The following is a 23,624-nucleotide window of genomic DNA, read 5'->3' as shown; positions in this document are numbered from 1 at the left end:
ACATGAACTTGCAATATTGTTTCAGCTAGTCTGAACCCTCAGAGTTTCCCGTTCCCGTGAGCTTGGGACAGGCACAGCTGTTTTTTCTCAAAGGGAAAATATGTTAAGGTATTATATGAAGTCTCATTTTGATCTTTCACGCCGAGGCCTGCTGATTATTGACGGGTAGAAGAGTTTTGGAAAGATTTTTTCAAATGCTGTGAGGAACTGTTTTCATTCATACTTAGACAATAAGAAATCAGACATCTCCAAAATGGGCAACTTTCCGACATTTGCTCGCAGCAGACCAGTTAACCTACTTCTACCAGGTGACCAGTTATCCTACTCTACAAGGTGACCAGTTAACATACTTCTACAAGGTGACTAGTTATCCTACTTCTACAAGGTGACTAGTTAACATACTCTACAAGGTGACCAGTTAACATACTCTACCAGGTGACTAGTTATCCTACTTCTACAAGGTGACCAGTGAACATACTCTACAAGGTGACTAGTTATCCTACTTCTACAAGGTGACTAGTTAACATACTCTACAAGGTGACCAGTTAACCTACTTCTACAAGGTGACTAGTTATCCTACTTCTACAAGGTGACCAGTTAACCTACTTCTACCAGGTGACCAGTTAACCTACTTCTATCAGGTGACTAGTTATCCTACTTCTACAAGGTGACCAGTTAACCTACTTCTACCAGGTGACTAGTTAACCTACTCTACAAGGTGACCAGTTAACCTACTTCTACAAGGTGACTAGTTATCCTACTTCTACAAGGTGACCAGTTAACCTACTTCTACCAGGTGACCAGTTAACCTACTTCTATCAGGTGACTAGTTATCCTACTTCTACAAGGTGACCAGTTAACCTACTTCTACCAGGTGACTAGTTAACCTACTCTACAAGGTGACCAGTTAACCTACTTCTACAAGGTGACCAGTTAACCTACTTCTACCAGGTGACCAGTTAACCTACTTCTACCAGGTGACTAGTTATCCTACTTCTACAAGGTGACCAGTTAACCTACTTCTACCAGGTGACTAGTTAACCTACTCTACAAGGTGACCAGTTAACCTACTTCTACAAGGTGACTAGTTATCCTACTTCTACAAGGTGACCAGTTAACCTACTTCTACAAGGTGACCAGTTATCCTACTTCTACCAGGTGACCAGGTAACCTACTTCTACCAGGTGACTGGTTAACCTACTTCTACAAGGTGACTAGTTATCCTACTTCTACAAGGTGACCAGGTAACCTACTTCTACCAGGTGACTGGTTAACCTACTTCTACAAGGTGACCAGTTATCCTACTTCTACCAGGTGACCAGTTAACCTACTTCTACAAGGTGACCAGTTATCCTACTTCTACCAGGTGACCAGTTAACCTACTTCTACCAGGTGACTAGTTATCCTACTTCTACCAGGTGACAAGTTAACCTACTCTACAAGGTGACCAGTTATCCTACTTCTACAAGGTGACTGGTTAACCTACTTCTACAAGGTGACCAGTTATCCTACTTCTACCAGGTGACCAGTTAACCTACTTCTACCAGGTGACTAGTTATCCTACTTCAACCAGGTGACCAGTTATCCTACTTCTACAAGGTGACCAGTTATCCTACTTCTACAAGGTGACTAGTTAACATACTCTACAAGGTGACCAGTTAACCTACTTCTACAAGGTGACTAGTTATCCTACTTCTACAAGGTGACCAGTTAACCTACTTCTACCAGGTGACCAGTTAACCTACTTCTATCAGGTGACTAGTTATCCTACTTCTACAAGGTGACCAGTTAACCTACTTCTACCAGGTGACTAGTTAACCTACTCTACAAGGTGACCAGTTAACCTACTTCTACAAGGTGACTAGTTATCCTACTTCTACAAGGTGACCAGTTAACCTACTTCTACAAGGTGACCAGTTATCCTACTTCTACCAGGTGACCAGGTAACCTACTTCTACCAGGTGACTGGTTAACCTACTTCTACAAGGTGACTAGTTATCCTACTTCTACAAGGTGACCAGGTAACCTACTTCTACCAGGTGACTGGTTAACCTACTTCTACAAGGTGACCAGTTATCCTACTTCTACCAGGTGACCAGTTAACCTACTTCTACAAGGTGACCAGTTATCCTACTTCTACCAGGTGACCAGTTAACCTACTTCTACCAGGTGACTAGTTATCCTACTTCTACCAGGTGACAAGTTAACCTACTCTACAAGGTGACCAGTTATCCTACTTCTACAAGGTGACTGGTTAACCTACTTCTACAAGGTGACCAGTTATCCTACTTCTACCAGGTGACCAGTTAACCTACTTCTACCAGGTGACTAGTTATCCTACTTCAACCAGGTGACCAGTTATCCTACTTCTTCAAGGTGACCAGTTATCCTACTTCTACAAGGTGACCAGTTATCCTACTTCTACCAGGTGACTAGTTATCCTACTTCTACCAGGTGACCAGTTATTCTACTTCTACAAGGTGACCAGTTAACCTACTCTACAAGGTGACCAGTTATCCTACTTCTACAAGGTGACCAGTTAACCTACTCTACAAGGTGACCAGTTATCCTACTTCTACAAGGTGACTAGTTATCCTACTTCTACCAGGTGACCAGTTATTCCACTTCTACACGGTGACCAGTTAACCTACTCTACAAGGTGACCAGTTATCCTACTTCTACAAGGTGACTAGTTATCCTACTTCTACCAGGTGACCAGTTATCCTACTTCTACAAGGTGACCAGTTAACCTACTCTAAAAGGTGACCAGTTATCCTACTTCTACAAGGTGACTAGTTATCCTACTTCTACCAGGTGACCAGTTATTCTACTTCTACAAGGTGACCAGTTAACCTACTCTACAAGGTGACAGTTATCCTACTTCTACAAGGTGACTAGTTATCCTACTTCTACCAGGTGACCAGTTATCCTACTTCTACAAGGTGACCAGTTAACCTACTCTACAAGGTGACCAGTTATCCTACTTCTACAAGGTGACCAGTTATCCTACTTCTACAAGGTGACCAGTTAACCTACTTCTACCAGGTGACCAGGTAACCTACTTCTACCAGGTGACTGGTTAACCTACTTCTACAAGGTGACTAGTTATCCTACTTCTACAAGGTGACCAGGTAACCTACTTCTACCAGGTGACTGGTTAACCTACTTCTACAAGGTGACCAGTTATCCTACTTCTACCAGGTGACCAGTTAACCTACTTCTTCCAGGTGACTAGTTATCCTACTTCTACCAGGTGACCAGTTAACCTACTCTACAAGGTGACTGGTTAACCTACTTCTACAAGGTGACCAGTTATCCTACTTCTACAAGGTGACTGGTTAACCTACTTCTACAAGGTGACCAGTTATCCTACTTCTACCAGGTGACTAGTTATCCTACTTCTACCAGGTGACCAGTTATCCTACTTCTACAAGTTGACCAGTTATCCTACTTCTACAAGGTGACCAGTTAACCTACTTCTACCAGGTGACTAGTTATCCTACTTCTACCAGGTGACCAGTTATCCTACTTCTACAAGTTGACCAGTTATCCTACTTCTACAAGGTGACCAGTTAACCTACTCTACAAGGTGACCAGTTATCCTACTTCTACCAGGTGACTAGTTATCCTACTTCTACCAGGTGACCAGTTATTCTACTTCTACAAGGTGACCAGTTAACCTACTCTACAAGGTGACCAGTTATCCTACTTCTAGAAGGTGACCAGTTAACCTACTCTACAAGGTGACCAGTTATCCTACTTCTACAAGGTGACTAGTTATTCTACTTCTACCAGGTGACCAGTTATTCTACTTCTACAAGGTGACCAGTTAACCTACTCTACAAGGTGACCAGTTATCCTACTTCTACAAGGTGACTAGTTATCCTACTTCTACCAGGTGACCAGTTATCCTACTTCTACAAGGTGACCAGTTAACCTACTCTACAAGGTGACCAGTTTTCCTACTTCTACAAGGTGACTAGTTATCCTACTTCTACCAGGTGACCAGTTATTTTACTTCTACAAGGTGACCAATTAACCTACTCTACAAGGTGACCAGTTATCCTACTTCTACAAGGTGACTAGTTATCCTACTTCTACCAGGTGACCAGTTATCCTACTTCTACAAGGTGACCAGTTAACCTACTCTACAAGGTGACCAGTTATCCTACTTCTACAAGGTGACCAGTTATCCTACTTCTACAAGGTGACCAGTTAACCTACTCTACAAGGTGACCAGTTATCCTACTTCTACAAGGTGACTAGTTATCCTACTTCTACAAGGTGACCAGTTATCCTACTTCTACCAGGTGACCGTTAACATACTTCTACCAGGTGACCAGTTAACCTACTCTACAAGGTGACCAGTTATCCTACTTCAACCAGGTGACTAGTTAACCTACTTCTACCAGGTGACTAGTTATCCTACTTCTACCAGGTGACCAGTTATCCTACTTCTACCAGGTGACCGTTAACATACTTCTACCAGGTGACCAGTTAACCTACTCTACAAGGTGACCCGTTATCCTACTACTACCAGGTGACTAGTTAACCTACTTCTACAAGGTGACCAGTTATCCTACTTCTACCAGGTGACCAGTTATCCTACTTCTACCAGTTGACCAGTTATCCTACTTCTACCAGGTGACCAGTTATCCTACTTCTACCAGGTGACCAGTTAGACGACTTTTACAAGGTGACCAGTTATCCTACTTCTACCAGGTGACCAGTTATCCTACTTCTACAATGTGACCAGTTATCCTACTTCTACAATGTGACCAGTTATCCTACTTCTACAAGGTGACCAGTTATCCTACTTCTACCAGGTGACCAGTTATCCTACTTCTACCAGGTGACCAGTTAATCTACTTCTACCAGGTGACCAGTTATTCTACTTCTACCAGGTGACCAGTTATCCTACTTCTACCAGGTGACCAGTTATCCTACTTCTACCAGGTGACCAGTTATTCTACTTCTACCAGGTGACCAGTTATCCTACTTCTACCAGGTGACTAGTTATCCTATTTCTAACATGTGACCAGTTAATCCTACTTCTACAAGGTGACCAGTTAGACTACTTCTACAAGGTGACCAGTTATCCTACTTCTACAAGGTGACCAGTTATCCTACTTCTACCAGGTGACCAGTTAGACTACTTCTACCAGGTGACCAGTTATCCTACTTCTACCAGGTGACCAGTTAACCTACTCTACAAGGTGACCAGTTATCCTACTTCTACAAGGTGACTAGTTATCCTACTTCTACCAGGTGACCAGTTATCCTACTTCTACAAGGTGACCAGTTAACCTACTCTAAAAGGTGACCAGTTATCCTACTTCTACAAGGTGACTAGTTATCCTACTTCTACCAGGTGACCAGTTATTCTACTTCTACAAGGTGACCAGTTAACCTACTCTACAAGGTGACAGTTATCCTACTTCTACAAGGTGACTAGTTATCCTACTTCTACCAGGTGACCAGTTATCCTACTTCTACAAGGTGACCAGTTAACCTACTCTACAAGGTGACCAGTTATCCTACTTCTACAAGGTGACCAGTTATCCTACTTCTACAAGGTGACCAGTTAACCTACTTCTACCAGGTGACCAGGTAACCTACTTCTACCAGGTGACTGGTTAACCTACTTCTACAAGGTGACTAGTTATCCTACTTCTACAAGGTGACCAGGTAACCTACTTCTACCAGGTGACTGGTTAACCTACTTCTACAAGGTGACCAGTTATCCTACTTCTACCAGGTGACCAGTTAACCTACTTCTTCCAGGTGACTAGTTATCCTACTTCTACCAGGTGACCAGTTAACCTACTCTACAAGGTGACTGGTTAACCTACTTCTACAAGGTGACCAGTTATCCTACTTCTACAAGGTGACTGGTTAACCTACTTCTACAAGGTGACCAGTTATCCTACTTCTACCAGGTGACCAGTTAACCTACTTCTACCAGGTGACTAGTTATCCTACTTCTACCAGGTGACCAGTTATCCTACTTCTACAAGTTGACCAGTTATCCTACTTCTACAAGGTGACCAGTTAACCTACTCTACAAGGTGACCAGTTATCCTACTTCTACCAGGTGACTAGTTATCCTACTTCTACCAGGTGACCAGTTATTCTACTTCTACAAGGTGACCAGTTAACCTACTCTACAAGGTGACCAGTTATCCTACTTCTAGAAGGTGACCAGTTAACCTACTCTACAAGGTGACCAGTTATCCTACTTCTACAAGGTGACTAGTTATTCTACTTCTACCAGGTGACCAGTTATTCTACTTCTACAAGGTGACCAGTTAACCTACTCTACAAGGTGACCAGTTATCCTACTTCTACAAGGTGACTAGTTATCCTACTTCTACCAGGTGACCAGTTATCCTACTTCTACAAGGTGACCAGTTAACCTACTCTACAAGGTGACCAGTTTTCCTACTTCTACAAGGTGACTAGTTATCCAACTTCTACCAGGTGACCAGTTATTTTACTTCTACAAGGTGACCAATTAACCTACTCTACAAGGTGACCAGTTATCCTACTTCTACAAGGTGACTAGTTATCCTACTTCTACCAGGTGACCAGTTATCCTACTTCTACAAGGTGACCAGTTAACCTACTCTACAAGGTGACCAGTTATCCTACTTCTACAAGGTGACCAGTTATCCTACTTCTACAAGGTGACCAGTTAACCTACTCTACAAGGTGACCAGTTATCCTACTTCTACAAGGTGACTAGTTATCCTACTTCTACAAGGTGACCAGTTATCCTACTTCTACCAGGTGACCGTTAACATACTTCTACCAGGTGACCAGTTAACCTACTCTACAAGGTGACCAGTTATCCTACTTCTACCAGGTGACTAGTTAACCTACTTCTACCAGGTGACTAGTTATCCTACTTCTACCAGGTGACCAGTTATCCTACTTCTACCAGGTGACCGTTAACATACTTCTACCAGGTGACCAGTTAACCTACTCTACAAGGTGACCAGTTATCCTACTACTACCAGGTGACTAGTTAACCTACTTCTACAAGGTGACCAGTTATCCTACTTCTACCAGGTGACCAGTTATCCTACTTCTACCAGGTGACCAGTTATCCTACTTCTACCAGGTGACCAGTTATCCTACTTCTACCAGGTGACCAGTTAGACGACTTTTACAAGGTGACCAGTTATCCTACTTCTACCAGGTGACCAGTTATTCTACTTCTACAAGGTGACCAGTTATCCTACTTCTACAATGTGACCAGTTATCCTACTTCTACAATGTGACCAGTTATCCTACTTCTACAAGGTGACCAGTTATCCTACTTCTACCAGGTGACCAGTTATCCTACTTCTACCAGGTGACCAGTTAATCTACTTCTACCAGGTGACCAGTTATTCTACTTCTACCAGGTGACCAGTTATCCTACTTCTACCAGGTGACCAGTTATCCTACTTCTACCAGGTGACCAGTTATTCTACTTCTACCAGGTGACCAGTTATCCTACTTCTACCAGGTGACTAGTTATCCTATTTCTAACATGTGACCAGTTAATCCTACTTCTACCAGGTGACCAGTTAGACTACTTCTACCAGGTGACCAGTTATCCTACTTCTACCAGGTGACCAGTTAACCTACTCTACAAGGTGACCAGTTATCCTACTTCTACAAGGTGACTAGTTATCCTACTTCTACCAGGTGACCAGTTATCCTACTTCTACAAGGTGACCAGTTAACCTACTCTAAAAGGTGACCAGTTATCCTACTTCTACAAGGTGACTAGTTATCCTACTTCTACCAGGTGACCAGTTATTCTACTTCTACAAGGTGACCAGTTAACCTACTCTACAAGGTGACAGTTATCCTACTTCTACAAGGTGACTAGTTATCCTACTTCTACCAGGTGACCAGTTATCCTACTTCTACAAGGTGACCAGTTAACCTACTCTACAAGGTGACCAGTTATCCTACTTCTACAAGGTGACCAGTTATCCTACTTCTACAAGGTGACCAGTTAACCTACTTCTACCAGGTGACCAGGTAACCTACTTCTACCAGGTGACTGGTTAACCTACTTCTACAAGGTGACTAGTTATCCTACTTCTACAAGGTGACCAGGTAACCTACTTCTACCAGGTGACTGGTTAACCTACTTCTACAAGGTGACCAGTTATCCTACTTCTACCAGGTGACCAGTTAACCTACTTCTTCCAGGTGACTAGTTATCCTACTTCTACCAGGTGACCAGTTAACCTACTCTACAAGGTGACTGGTTAACCTACTTCTACAAGGTGACCAGTTATCCTACTTCTACAAGGTGACTGGTTAACCTACTTCTACAAGGTGACCAGTTATCCTACTTCTACCAGGTGACCAGTTAACCTACTTCTACCAGGTGACTAGTTATCCTACTTCTACCAGGTGACCAGTTATCCTACTTCTACAAGTTGACCAGTTATCCTACTTCTACAAGGTGACCAGTTAACCTACTCTACAAGGTGACCAGTTATCCTACTTCTACCAGGTGACTAGTTATCCTACTTCTACCAGGTGACCAGTTATTCTACTTCTACAAGGTGACCAGTTAACCTACTCTACAAGGTGACCAGTTATCCTACTTCTAGAAGGTGACCAGTTAACCTACTCTACAAGGTGACCAGTTATCCTACTTCTACAAGGTGACTAGTTATTCTACTTCTACCAGGTGACCAGTTATTCTACTTCTACAAGGTGACCAGTTAACCTACTCTACAAGGTGACCAGTTATCCTACTTCTACAAGGTGACTAGTTATCCTACTTCTACCAGGTGACCAGTTATCCTACTTCTACAAGGTGACCAGTTAACCTACTCTACAAGGTGACCAGTTTTCCTACTTCTACAAGGTGACTAGTTATCCAACTTCTACCAGGTGACCAGTTATTTTACTTCTACAAGGTGACCAATTAACCTACTCTACAAGGTGACCAGTTATCCTACTTCTACAAGGTGACTAGTTATCCTACTTCTACCAGGTGACCAGTTATCCTACTTCTACAAGGTGACCAGTTAACCTACTCTACAAGGTGACCAGTTATCCTACTTCTACAAGGTGACCAGTTATCCTACTTCTACAAGGTGACCAGTTAACCTACTCTACAAGGTGACCAGTTATCCTACTTCTACAAGGTGACTAGTTATCCTACTTCTACAAGGTGACCAGTTATCCTACTTCTACCAGGTGACCGTTAACATACTTCTACCAGGTGACCAGTTAACCTACTCTACAAGGTGACCAGTTATCCTACTTCTACCAGGTGACTAGTTAACCTACTTCTACCAGGTGACTAGTTATCCTACTTCTACCAGGTGACCAGTTAACCTACTCTACAAGGTGACTGGTTAACCTACTTCTACAAGGTGACCAGTTATCCTACTTCTACAAGGTGACTGGTTAACCTACTTCTACAAGGTGACCAGTTATCCTACTTCTACCAGGTGACCAGTTAACCTACTTCTACCAGGTGACTAGTTATCCTACTTCTACCAGGTGACCAGTTATCCTACTTCTACAAGTTGACCAGTTATCCTACTTCTACAAGGTGACCAGTTAACCTACTCTACAAGGTGACCAGTTATCCTACTTCTACCAGGTGACTAGTTATCCTACTTCTACCAGGTGACCAGTTATTCTACTTCTACAAGGTGACCAGTTAACCTACTCTACAAGGTGACCAGTTATCCTACTTCTACAAGGTGACCAGTTAACCTACTCTACAAGGTGACCAGTTATCCTACTTCTACAAGGTGACTAGTTATTCTACTTCTACCAGGTGACCAGTTATTCTACTTCTACAAGGTGACCAGTTAACCTACTCTACAAGGTGACCAGTTATCCTACTTCTACAAGGTGACTAGTTATCCTACTTCTACCAGGTGACCAGTTATCCTACTTCTACAAGGTGACCAGTTAACCTACTCTACAAGGTGACCAGTTTTCCTACTTCTACAAGGTGACTAGTTATCCAACTTCTACCAGGTGACCAGTTATTTTACTTCTACAAGGTGACCAATTAACCTACTCTACAAGGTGACCAGTTATCCTACTTCTACAAGGTGACTAGTTATCCTACTTCTACCAGGTGACCAGTTATCCTACTTCTACAAGGTGACCAGTTAACCTACTCTACAAGGTGACCAGTTATCCTACTTCTACAAGGTGACCAGTTATCCTACTTCTACAAGGTGACCAGTTAACCTACTCTACAAGGTGACCAGTTATCCTACTTCTACAAGGTGACTAGTTATCCTACTTCTACAAGGTGACCAGTTATCCTACTTCTACCAGGTGACCGTTAACATACTTCTACCAGGTGACCAGTTAACCTACTCTACAAGGTGACCAGTTATCCTACTTCTACCAGGTGACTAGTTAACCTACTTCTACCAGGTGACTAGTTATCCTACTTCTACCAGGTGACCAGTTATCCTACTTCTACCAGGTGACCGTTAACATACTTCTACCAGGTGACCAGTTAACCTACTCTACAAGGTGACCAGTTATCCTACTACTACCAGGTGACTAGTTAACCTACTTCTACAAGGTGACCAGTTATCCTACTTCTACCAGGTGACCAGTTATCCTACTTCTACCAGGTGACCAGTTATCCTACTTCTACCAGGTGACCAGTTATCCTACTTCTACCAGGTGACCAGTTAGACGACTTTTACAAGGTGACCAGTTATCCTACTTCTACCAGGTGACCAGTTATTCTACTTCTACAAGGTGACCAGTTATCCTACTTCTACAATGTGACCAGTTATCCTACTTCTACAATGTGACCAGTTATCCTACTTCTACAAGGTGACCAGTTATCCTACTTCTACCAGGTGACCAGTTATCCTACTTCTACCAGGTGACCAGTTAATCTACTTCTACCAGGTGACCAGTTATTCTACTTCTACCAGGTGACCAGTTATCCTACTTCTACCAGGTGACCAGTTATCCTACTTCTACCAGGTGACCAGTTATTCTACTTCTACCAGGTGACCAGTTATCCTACTTCTACCAGGTGACTAGTTATCCTATTTCTAACATGTGACCAGTTAATCCTACTTCTACCAGGTGACCAGTTAGACTACTTCTACCAGGTGACCAGTTATCCTACTTCTACCAGGTGACCAGTTAACCTACTCTACAAGGTGACCAGTTATCCTACTTCTACAAGGTGACTAGTTATCCTACTTCTACCAGGTGACCAGTTATCCTACTTCTACAAGGTGACCAGTTAACCTACTCTAAAAGGTGACCAGTTATCCTACTTCTACAAGGTGACTAGTTATCCTACTTCTACCAGGTGACCAGTTATTCTACTTCTACAAGGTGACCAGTTAACCTACTCTACAAGGTGACAGTTATCCTACTTCTACAAGGTGACTAGTTATCCTACTTCTACCAGGTGACCAGTTATCCTACTTCTACAAGGTGACCAGTTAACCTACTCTACAAGGTGACCAGTTATCCTACTTCTACAAGGTGACCAGTTATCCTACTTCTACAAGGTGACCAGTTAACCTACTTCTACCAGGTGACCAGGTAACCTACTTCTACCAGGTGACTGGTTAACCTACTTCTACAAGGTGACTAGTTATCCTACTTCTACAAGGTGACCAGGTAACCTACTTCTACCAGGTGACTGGTTAACCTACTTCTACAAGGTGACCAGTTATCCTACTTCTACCAGGTGACCAGTTAACCTACTTCTTCCAGGTGACTAGTTATCCTACTTCTACCAGGTGACCAGTTAACCTACTCTACAAGGTGACTGGTTAACCTACTTCTACAAGGTGACCAGTTATCCTACTTCTACAAGGTGACTGGTTAACCTACTTCTACAAGGTGACCAGTTATCCTACTTCTACCAGGTGACCAGTTAACCTACTTCTACCAGGTGACTAGTTATCCTACTTCTACCAGGTGACCAGTTATCCTACTTCTACAAGTTGACCAGTTATCCTACTTCTACAAGGTGACCAGTTAACCTACTCTACAAGGTGACCAGTTATCCTACTTCTACCAGGTGACTAGTTATCCTACTTCTACCAGGTGACCAGTTATTCTACTTCTACAAGGTGACCAGTTAACCTACTCTACAAGGTGACCAGTTATCCTACTTCTAGAAGGTGACCAGTTAACCTACTCTACAAGGTGACCAGTTATCCTACTTCTACAAGGTGACTAGTTATTCTACTTCTACCAGGTGACCAGTTATTCTACTTCTACAAGGTGACCAGTTAACCTACTCTACAAGGTGACCAGTTATCCTACTTCTACAAGGTGACTAGTTATCCTACTTCTACCAGGTGACCAGTTATCCTACTTCTACAAGGTGACCAGTTAACCTACTCTACAAGGTGACCAGTTTTCCTACTTCTACAAGGTGACTAGTTATCCAACTTCTACCAGGTGACCAGTTATTTTACTTCTACAAGGTGACCAATTAACCTACTCTACAAGGTGACCAGTTATCCTACTTCTACAAGGTGACTAGTTATCCTACTTCTACCAGGTGACCAGTTATCCTACTTCTACAAGGTGACCAGTTAACCTACTCTACAAGGTGACCAGTTATCCTACTTCTACAAGGTGACCAGTTATCCTACTTCTACAAGGTGACCAGTTAACCTACTCTACAAGGTGACCAGTTATCCTACTTCTACAAGGTGACTAGTTATCCTACTTCTACAAGGTGACCAGTTATCCTACTTCTACCAGGTGACCGTTAACATACTTCTACCAGGTGACCAGTTAACCTACTCTACAAGGTGACCAGTTATCCTACTTCTACCAGGTGACTAGTTAACCTACTTCTACCAGGTGACTAGTTATCCTACTTCTACCAGGTGACCAGTTATCCTACTTCTACCAGGTGACCGTTAACATACTTCTACCAGGTGACCAGTTAACCTACTCTACAAGGTGACCAGTTATCCTACTACTACCAGGTGACTAGTTAACCTACTTCTACAAGGTGACCAGTTATCCTACTTCTACCAGGTGACCAGTTATCCTACTTCTACCAGGTGACCAGTTATCCTACTTCTACCAGGTGACCAGTTATCCTACTTCTACCAGGTGACCAGTTAGACGACTTTTACAAGGTGACCAGTTATCCTACTTCTACCAGGTGACCAGTTATTCTACTTCTACAAGGTGACCAGTTATCCTACTTCTACAATGTGACCAGTTATCCTACTTCTACAATGTGACCAGTTATCCTAATTCTACAAGGTGACCAGTTATCCTACTTCTACCAGGTGACCAGTTATCCTACTTCTACCAGGTGACCAGTTAATCTACTTCTACCAGGTGACCAGTTATTCTACTTCTACCAGGTGACCAGTTATCCTACTTCTACCAGGTGACCAGTTATCCTACTTCTACCAGGTGACCAGTTATTCTACTTCTACCAGGTGACCAGTTATCCTACTTCTACCAGGTGACTAGTTATCCTATTTCTAACATGTGACCAGTTAATCCTACTTCTACAAGGTGACCAGTTAGACTACTTCTACAAGGTGACCAGTTATCCTACTTCTACAAGGTGACCAGTTATCCTACTTCTACCAGGTGACCAGTTAGACTACTTCTACCAGGTGACCAGTTATCCTACTTCTACCAGGTGACCAGTTAACCTACTTCTACCAGGTGAAGGAGCTGACCCCCCCATCCACATCAATGAAGCCACAGTGTAGAGGGTAAAAAGCTTCAAGTTCCTTGGCGTGCACATCACTGAAAACCTGAAATGGTCCCTGCACACAGACAGAGTGGTGAAGATGGTGCAACAGCGCCTCTTCAACCTCAGGAGGCTGAGGAAATTCGTCTTGGCGCCTAGGACCATCATGAACTTGTACAGATGCACCATTGAGAGCATCCTGTCGGGCTGCATCGCCACCTGGTGCAGCAACAGCACCGCCTGCAACGGGCTCCCCAGGGCTCCCCAGAGGGTGGTGTGGTCAGCCCAACGCATCACCGGGGGGGGGAGGGGGGGGGCAAAACTACCTGCCCTCCAGGACAACCTACAGCACCCGATGTCACAGGAAAGCCAAGAAGATCATCAGGGACCTCAGCCACTCAAGCCTGTTCACCCGGCTACCACCCAACAAGGCGAGGTCAGTTAAGATGCATCGAAGCTGAGACCGAGAGACTGAAAAAACAGCTTCTGCCTACAGGCCATCAGACTGGCTATTAAATAGCTTTCATTTGCTGGCCTCCGCCCAGTACTCTGCCCAGAACCTTAGAGGCTGCTGCCCTGTGTACATAGAGTCATCGAACACTGGTCACTTTAATCATGTTTACATACTGTTTTACCCACTTCAAATGTATATACTGAATTCTAGTCATGGCTCATCCTATATAACTACTACTACTTCATATGTATATACTATATTCTAGTGTGTGTAGTCTTTGTTTTGTTGGAGTTAAAAACACAAGCATTTAGCTAGGTATTACTGAACCGATGGCGCTAGAAACACAAGCATTTATTTAGATAGGTATTACTGAACTGATGGCGCTATAAACACAAACATTTAGCTAGGTATTACTGAACCGATGGCGCTAGAAACACAAGCATTTAGCTAGGTATTATTGAACCGATGGCGCTAGAAACACAAGCATTTAGCTAGGTATTACTGAACCATTGGAGCTAGAAACACAAGCACTTAGCTAGGTATTACTGAACCGTTGGAGCTAGAAACACAAGCACTTAGCTAGGTATTACTGAACTGTTGGAGCTAGAAACGCAAGCATTTAGCTAGGTATTACTGAACCGATGGCGCTAGAAACACAAGCATTTAGCTAGGTATTTCTGAACCGATGGCGCTAGAAACACAAGCATTTAGCTAGGTATTACTGAACCGTTGGAGCTAGAAACACAAGCATTTAGCTAGGTATTACTGAACCGTTGGAGCTAGAAACACAAGCATTTAGCTAGGTATTTCTGAACCGATGGCGCTAGAAACACAAGCATTTAGCTAGGTATTACTGAACCGTTGGAGCTAGAAACACAAGCATTTAGCTAGGTATTACTGAACCGTTGGAGCTAGAAACACAAGCACTTAGCTAGGTATTACTGAACCGTTGGAGCTAGAAACACAAGCATTTAGCTAGGTATTACTGAACCGTTGGAGCTAGAAACACAAGCATTTAGCTAGGTATTACTGAACCGATGGCGCTAGAAACACAAGCACTTAGCTACACCTGCCATAACATCAATACATCTGTTGTATGTGTCCAATAAACTAATTTGATTTGTATTGAGTATGTGTGTGTGTTACAGTATGACGTGTGGACTGTAAATTAATTGTATGGAAAGTCAAATCTGTTCTCTAATTGGCTCAAATCAGCACTGTTGGATGTTGATTCTGTTCTCTGATTGGCAGAGTGTTGATGGACCCACCCATGGGTACAGTAGGGATGACAGGGTCGATGGAGGAGGGCTTAGCCTTGACAGGAATGGGTGTGGTTGGTCCGTTCACCATCACATGACCTGAAAAGGAGACACATGTGGAGGTCAAGGGTCAAGTTTCAAGACTGGGATTGCAAATCAATCAATGAATAAATTAATAAATCATCACTCAAATATATATTTATAAAGCTGTTTAACATCAGCAGTAGTCACACAGTGCTTTTACAGTTACCCGGCCTAAAGCCCAGAGAGCAAACAGAAGCAGAATAATAGTTACCTGGCCTAAAGCCCAGAGAGGAAACAGAAGCAGAATAACAGTTACCTGGCCCAAAGCCCAGAGAGCAAACAGAAGCAGAAGAACAGTTACCTGGCCTAAAGCCCAGAGAGCAAACAGAAGCAGAATAACAGTTACCTGGCCTGAAGCCCAGAGAGCAAACAGAAGCAGAATAACAGTTACCTGGCCTAAAGCCCCAAAAAGACCAAAAAGAAGCAGAATAACAGTTACCTGGCCTAAAGCCCCAAAAAGACCAAAAAGAAGCAGAATAACAGTTACCTGGCCTAAAGCCCAGAGAGCAAACAGAAGCAGAATAACAGTTACCTGGCCTAAAGCCCAGAGAGCAAACAGAAGCAGAATAACAGTTACCTGGCCTAAAGCCCAGAGAGCAAACAGAAGCAGAATAACAGTTACCTGGCCTAAAGCCCAGAGAGCAAACAGAAGCAGAATAACAGTTACCTGGCCTAAAGCCAAGAGAGCAAACAGAAGCAGAATAACAGTTACCTGGCCTAAAGCCCCAAAAAGACCAAACAGAAGCAGAATAACAGTTACCTGGCCTAAAGCCCAGAGAGCAAACATAAGCAGAATAACAGGTAGCTGGCCTAAAGCCCAGAGAGCAAACAGAAGCAGAATAACAGTAACCTGGCCTAAAGCCCCAAAAAGACCAAACAGAAGCAGAATAACAGTTACCTGGCCTAACGACCCAAAAAGCAAACAGAAGCAGAATAACAGTTACCTGGCCTAAAGCCCAGAGAGCAAACAGAAGCAGAATAACAGTTACCTGGCCTAAAAGCCCCAAAAAGCAAACAGAAGCAGAATAACAGTTACCTGGCCTAAAGCCCCAAAAAGCATACAGAAGCAGAATAACAGTTACCTGGCCTAACGCCCCAAAAAGCAAACAGAAGCAGAATAACAGTTACCTGGCCTAAAGCCCAGAGAGCAAACAGAAGCAGAATAACAGTTACCTGGCCTAAAAGCCCCAAAAAGCAAACAGAAGCAGAATAACAGTTACCTGGCCTAAAGCCCCAAAAAGCATACAGAAGCAGAATAACAGTTACCTGGCCTAACGCCCCAAAAAGCAAACAGAAGCAGAATAACAGTTACCTGGCCTAAAGCCCAGAGAGCAAACAGAAGCAGAATAACAGTTACCTGGCCTAAAGCCCAGAGAGCAAACAGAAGCAGAATAACAGTTGAATAACAACTCCGTGGAGAGGAGCCAAGTAAACTTGTGTTGGTACCCAGGTAGTGCAGTAGTTTCTGTGCTCTGTTCTGGACTGGCTTCATGATAAACAGGTTCTGGTTCTCATCTATAAACTGAGTGTCCACTGTACTGTGTAGAAATTGGTGATTACTCAGAACATTCTGGAGGAAGGGGATGTTGGTCTGAGAGAGAGAGAGAGAGAGAGACAGAGAGAGAGAGAGACAGAGAGTGAGAGTGAGAGAGAGGAAGAGAGAGGGATTGAGAGGGAGGGAGAGAGAGAAAGGGCCAGAGAGAAAGAGAATAGAGAGAAAGAGAGATAGAAAGAGAGAGAGAGAGAGAGACAGAGAGAGAGAGACAGAGAGACAGACAGAAAGAGAGAGAGAGTGAGAGTGAGAGAAAGACAGAGTGAGGAAGACAGGGAGAGAGGGAGAGATCATTTAAATATTAATTAATGGAATATGTTTGTTTTTGGATGTGGTGGGGAGGGGGGGGGGAGGGGGGGAATGAAGGGGAAAGTAAACCATCGTTTAACTGTGTACATTTCATACATTTTTAACATGATGTGAAATGTAGTCACACAAACACACACACGCACCACACACACACTCACACTCACACACACTCACACTCACACACACCACACACACTCACACTCACGGAACTCAGAGCTTTGGGAGCTGGATAACAGTGAAAAGACATCTCCTGGGAGAGAGCGAGAGTGTGTGTGTGTGTGTGTGTGTGTGTGTGTGTGATCTGCAGCCAAGTCGCTCAAGATCCACAGAACCTGTGGTCCATTTGATCAAACAGTGAGATTTTATTGGTTTCTCAGAGCAGATGTAGACCTACTTACCGAGACGCTACACTCAGCACTTTAAATACACAAAGAGAGAGAAAAGACAAACCCAATTTTGAAAAAACAAATCTAATTTTGATAAACTCTCATATCAATTTGGTGAAATGCCACAGTGTGCAATCACAGCAGCTGTAACGAGTCTCGTTGGTGGAAGGAGAGGAGGACCAAAATGCGGCGTGGTAAGTGTTCGTCATGTTTTAATGGAACAAACTGAACACCACACAAAATAACAACGAAGAGAAATCGAAACAGTTCTGCCAGGTGAACCAGTAACTTAACAGAAATGAAACACCCACAAACAGAATGGAGGAAACAGGCTCCCTTAGTATGATTCTCAATCAGACACAACGAACGACACCTGCCTCTGATTGACAACCATATACTAGGCAGAACACATAGAAATATAACAACATAGAAAAAAGAATATAGACTACCCATCCCAACTCACTGCTGAGTCTGGGTTAATGAGTTAATCTAATGAGTCTGGGTTAATGAGTTACTGCTGAGTCTGGGTTAATGAGTTAGCCTGCTGAGTCTGGGTTAATGAGTTACTGCTGAGTCTGGGTTAATCAAATCAAATCAAAACAAATGCATTTATATAGCCCTTCGTACATCAGCTGATATCTCAAAGTGCTGTACAGAAACCCAGCCTAAAACCCCAAACAGCAAGCAATGCAGGTGTAGAAGCACGGTGGCTAGGAAAAACTCCCTAGAAAGGCCAAAACCTAGGAAGAAACCTAGAGAGGAACCAGGCTATGTGGGGTAGCCAGTCCTCTTCTGGCTGTGCCGGGTGGAGATTATAACAAAACATGGTCAAGATGTTCAAATGTTCATAAATGACCAGCATGGTCGAATAATAATAAGGCAGAATAGTTGAAACTGGAGCAGCAGCACAGCCAGGTGGACTGGGGACAGCAAGGAGTCATCATGTCAGGTAGTCCTGGGGCATGGTCCTAGGGCTCAGGTCCTCCGTTAATGAGTTACCCTGCTGATTCTGGGTTAATGAGTTAATCTGCTGAGTCTGAGTTAATGAGTTACTGCTGAGTCTGAGTTAATGAGTTACTGCTGAGTCTGGGTTAATGAGTTACTGCTGAGTCTGGGTTAATGAGTTACTGCTGAGTCTGGGTTAATGAGTTACTGCTGAGTCTGGGTTAATGAGTTACTGCTGAGTCTGGGTTAATGAGTTACTGCTGAGTCTGGGTTAATGAGTTACTGCTGAGTCTGAGTTAATGAGTTACTGCTGAGTCTGGGTTAATGAGTTAGCCTGCTGAGTCTGGGTTAATGAGTTAGCCTGCTGAGTCTGGGTTAATGAGTTACTGCTGAGTCTGGGTTAATGAGTTACTGCTGAGTCTGGGTTGATGAGTTACTGCTGAGTCTGGGTTAATGAGTTAGCCTGCTGAGTCTGGGTTAATGAGTTACTGCTGAGTCTGAGTTAATGAGTTACTGCTGAGTCTGGGTTAATGAGTTACTGCTGAGTCTGGGTTAATGAGTTACTGCTGAGTCTGGGTTAATGAGTTAGCCTGCTGAGTCTGGGTTAATGAGTTACTGCTGAGTCTGGGTTAATGAGTTACTGCTGAGTCTGAGTTAATGAGTTACTGCTGAGTCTGGGTTAATGAGTTAGCCTGCTGAGTCTGGGTTAATGAGTTAGCCTGCTGAGTCTGGGTTAATGAGTTACTGCTGAGTCTGGGTTAATGAGTTACTGCTGAGTCTGGGTTAATGAGTTACTGCTGAGTCTGGGTTAATGAGTTAGCCTGCTGAGTCTGGGTTAATGAGTTACTGCTGAGTCTGGGTTGATGAGTTACTGCTGAGTCTGGGTTGATGAGTTACTGCTGAGTCTGGGTTAATGAGTTACTGCTGAGTCTGGGTTAATGAGTTAGCCTGCTGAGTCTGGGTTAATGAGTTACTGCTGAGTCTGAGTTAATGAGGAGGAATAGAGAGCGAGAAAGAAAGGAAAGAATAGCGGTTGGGAGACTGCTAGGTAGCATACGATACATTCATAGCTCTACTTCCTGTATGTGTAAAATAATGACGGTGAGCTGTCTGGGCTAAATCAGGGTCACATTAAACCTGTTACTACTGTGGGCTAAATCAGGGTCACATTAAACCTGTTACTGCAGTGGGCTAAATCAGGGTCACAATAAACCTGTTACTGCAGTGGGCTAAATCAGGGTCACATTAAACCTGTTACTACAGTGGGCTAAATCAGGGTCACAATAAACCTGTTACTGCAGTGGGCTAAATCAGGGTCACATTAAACCTGTTACTGCAGCGGGCTAAATCAGGGTCACATTAAACCTGTTACTGCAGTGGGCTAAATCAGGGTCACATTAAACCTGTTACTACAGTGGGCTAAATCAGGGTCACATTAAACTTGTTACTGCAGTGGGCTAAATCAGGGTCACATTAAACTTGTTACTGCAGTGGGCTAAATCAGGGTCACATTAAACCTGTTACTGCAGTGGGCTAAATCAGGGTCACATTAAACCTGTTACTGCAGTGGGCTAAATCAGGGTCACATTAAACCTGTTACTGCAGTGGGCTAAATCAGGGTCACATTAAACCTGTTACTGCAGTGGTCTAAATCAGGGTCACATTAAACCTGTTACTGCAGTGGGCTAAATCAGGGTCACATTAAACCTGTTACTGCAGTGGGCTAAATCAGGGTCACACTGAGTGATACTCCTTGGTAGTCTTAAACAAATCTACTTTGAAACTAGAGTATCCACCTCACACACATAGTTATGGGCTTAAAAAACAGAAGACACCTGTACCATGTCAGATATAGAGTTGAAATGTATTACATTTTTGAGTTTGCAATCCAATATTACACTTTATACCACAGAAGACTGAAAAACAACACAAATGTTTGACAGAGAAACACTGGATAAAAAAAATTATATAATAATAACTCATAATAACATTCCACCCATGGTGCCACTAGAGGGCGCTTTGATCAGGAAAGGGAAAGGGCTACGTCACGGTATAATCACACCACAGATAATCTATTATACTATGCTAGTAGTCTATGGTGTAATGGCTGTATACTCAAGAATGTATGGTCTACTCTCTGCTAGCTAGCTATATGCATATAAGAGGAGAGTGCATGGTGGTAGACAGAGGGACTAACTGTTATACAGTATGGAAAATGAATTAACCTCAACCCGATGGATAAGAGGGTCATACTGTAAAACTGTAGCGTTGCTCCTCTCTCTCTCTCTATCAAACTGTCTCTCTCTCGTTCTCTCTCTCTAACCAACTGTCTATCTCTCTCTCTCTATCCAACTGTCTCTCTCTCACTCTCTCTCTCTCTATCCAACTGTCTATCTCTCTCTCTATCCAACTCTCTCTCTCTCTCCCTCTCTCTCTCTCTCTCTCTATCCAACTGTCTCTCTCTCTCTATCCAACTGTCTCACTTTCTCTCTCTATCCAACTGTCTCTCTCTCTCTCTCTATCCAACTGTCTCTCTCTCTCGCTCTCTCTATCCAACTCTCTATCCATCTATCCAACTCGCTCGCTCTCTCTATCCAACATTCTCTCTCTCTCTTTACAATATCAATATAAGTAAAATAACAATAATCAAAATTGTCAACAGGACAACAGTAACAACAATATTCAAGGGTCAAAATAACCTTGAACATCGAACAATAACAATAACAAAGTCATAGAGGACATGTGCAGGTTGGTTGGTTTAGGGAAATGGCACTCCAATTGTTTTATATTTTGTCGATTTTGGGCAGATAGCACTGCTAGTACTTTACCTCTCTCACCTCTCTCTCCCTCTGCCTCTCCCACTCTCTCTCTGTCCCTCTATCTCTCTCCCTCTCTCTCTATTCCTCTCTCACCTCTCTCTCCCTCTCCCACTCTCTCTCTGTCCCTCTATCTCTCTCCCCCTCTCTCTATTCCTCTCTCACCTCTCTCTCTCTCTCTCTCTCTCTCTCTCTTTCTCTCTCTATCCACCCCCCTCTCTCTCTCTCTCTTTCGCTCCGTCCACTCTACCTCTCTCTCTATCCCTCTCTCTCTCTCTTTCTATCCCTCTCTCTCGCTCTTTCCACTCTACCTCTCTCTCTTTCTATTTTTGTGACCAAATAAATATGTCCTGAGTGAATTTGAGTCATCAGTGTGTGTCTGCGTGTCTGTGTCTTTGTGTCTGTTTGTGTGTGTGCATCCATGCATGTCTGCACACACACACACACACACACACACACACACACACACACACACACACACACACACACACACACACACACACACACACACACACACACACACACACACACACACACACACACACACACACACACACACACACACATACAGTGCAGTTGCTAACACACACAGCCTTGCTCATTTGAACTGACAGTATCAATGCCATCGTTATTCAAGCGTTGAATAAGGCCTTAGTCTGCATCCCTTATATGAGTGTGGGGTGCATACATGTGTGTCTATGTGTGTGTCTGCAGACAGACAGACAGACAGACAGACAGACAGACAGACAGACAGACAGACAGACAGACAGACAGACAGACAGACAGACAGACAGACAGACAGACAGACAGACAGACAGACAGACAGACAGACAGACAGTTGGATAGAGAGAGAGACAGTTGGATAGAGAGAGAGAGAGAGAGTTGGATAGAGAGAGAGACAGTTGGATAGAGAGAGAGAGAGAGAGTTGGATAGAGAGAGAGACAGTTGGATAGAGAGAGAGAGAGAGAGAGAGAGAGAGAGAGAGAGAGAGAGAGAGAGAGAGAGAGAGAGAGGAGACGGACCCACTGGTTGCCCTCTAGGTTACAGAGAGCTGGTAGTCCCATCCACCAAACTACCAGGTGTTAAACAGGGAAGAGACTCAGGGGGTATGCTAATTTGGTATAGAGCAGACCTAACCCACTCTATTAAATTAGTCTAAATTGGAACAATTTACATGTGGAAGAAAAACAAAATAAAATCATCTTAAAAGAGAAAAATGTCCTCCTGCGTGCTACCTACACCCCCCCCCCCCCTCCCCCCAGAATCCCATACTTTAATAAAGACAGCTTCTCCACCCTGGATGGGGGGGATCAACCATTTCCAGGCCCAGGGACACGTACTAGTCTGTGGCAACCTAAATGCCAGACCTGGACAAGAACCTGACACCCTCAGCACACAGGGGGAAAAACACCTACCTGGAGGTGACAGTATTCCCTCCCCCATATTCCCCGCTAGACAGAACTATGACAACATAACCAACAAAAATCTAATCAAATCAAATTTGTATAAATGATTCGGGAGACAGACTCAGGAATGTAATATTGTTTTTTTATTAAACCCAAATTACGGTGTGCAAAGGCACGGGGATGAAGACTACGGGGATGAAGACTACGGGGATGAAGACCACGGGGAGGAAGACTACGGGGATGAAGACTATGGGGATGAAGACTACGGGGATGAAGACCACGGGGAGGAAGACTACGGGGATGAAGACTACGGGGAGGAAGACCACAGGGATGAAGATCACGGGGATGAAGACTATGGGGATGAAGACTATGGGGATGAAGACTACGGGGATGAAGACTACGGGGATGAAGACCACGGGGAGGAAGACTACGGGGATGAAGACTACGGGGAGGAAGACCACAGGGATGAAGATCACGGGGATGAAGACTACGGGGATGAAGACTACGGTGATGAAGACCACGGGGATGAAGACTACGGGGATGAAGACTACGGGGAGGAAAACTACAGGGATGAAGATCACGGGGATGAAGACTACGGGGAGGAAGACTACAGTGATGAAGACCACGAGGATGAAGACTACGGGGATGAAGACTACGGGGAGGAAGACTACAGGGAGGAAGACCACAGGGAGGAAGACTAC

General features: G+C 43.7%; 1 protein-coding gene across 3 annotated transcripts in view; it reads right to left on the bottom strand.

Annotated features, from left to right (window-relative positions):
- The window catches only part of LOC110518778 (pyruvate carboxylase, mitochondrial), a 490,506-nt gene that overhangs the window by 92,745 nt on the left and 374,137 nt on the right, over positions 1-23,624 (bottom strand). For all 3 annotated transcript variants that reach the window (XM_036987220.1, XM_036987221.1, XM_036987222.1), the window contains 2 exons: positions 16,955-17,099; positions 15,434-15,523 (listed from right to left, as the gene is read on the bottom strand). In XM_036987220.1, the coding sequence (XP_036843115.1) occupies positions 15,434-15,523; positions 16,955-17,099 (235 nt within the window). The remainder of the gene's footprint in view (positions 1-15,433; positions 15,524-16,954; positions 17,100-23,624) is intronic.

This window comes from Oncorhynchus mykiss, chromosome 9 (genome assembly GCF_013265735.2).
Source record: "Oncorhynchus mykiss isolate Arlee chromosome 9, USDA_OmykA_1.1, whole genome shotgun sequence".
Taxonomy (NCBI): domain Eukaryota; kingdom Metazoa; phylum Chordata; class Actinopteri; order Salmoniformes; family Salmonidae; genus Oncorhynchus; species Oncorhynchus mykiss.
This window is presented reverse-complemented; position numbering and strand designations above follow the sequence as displayed.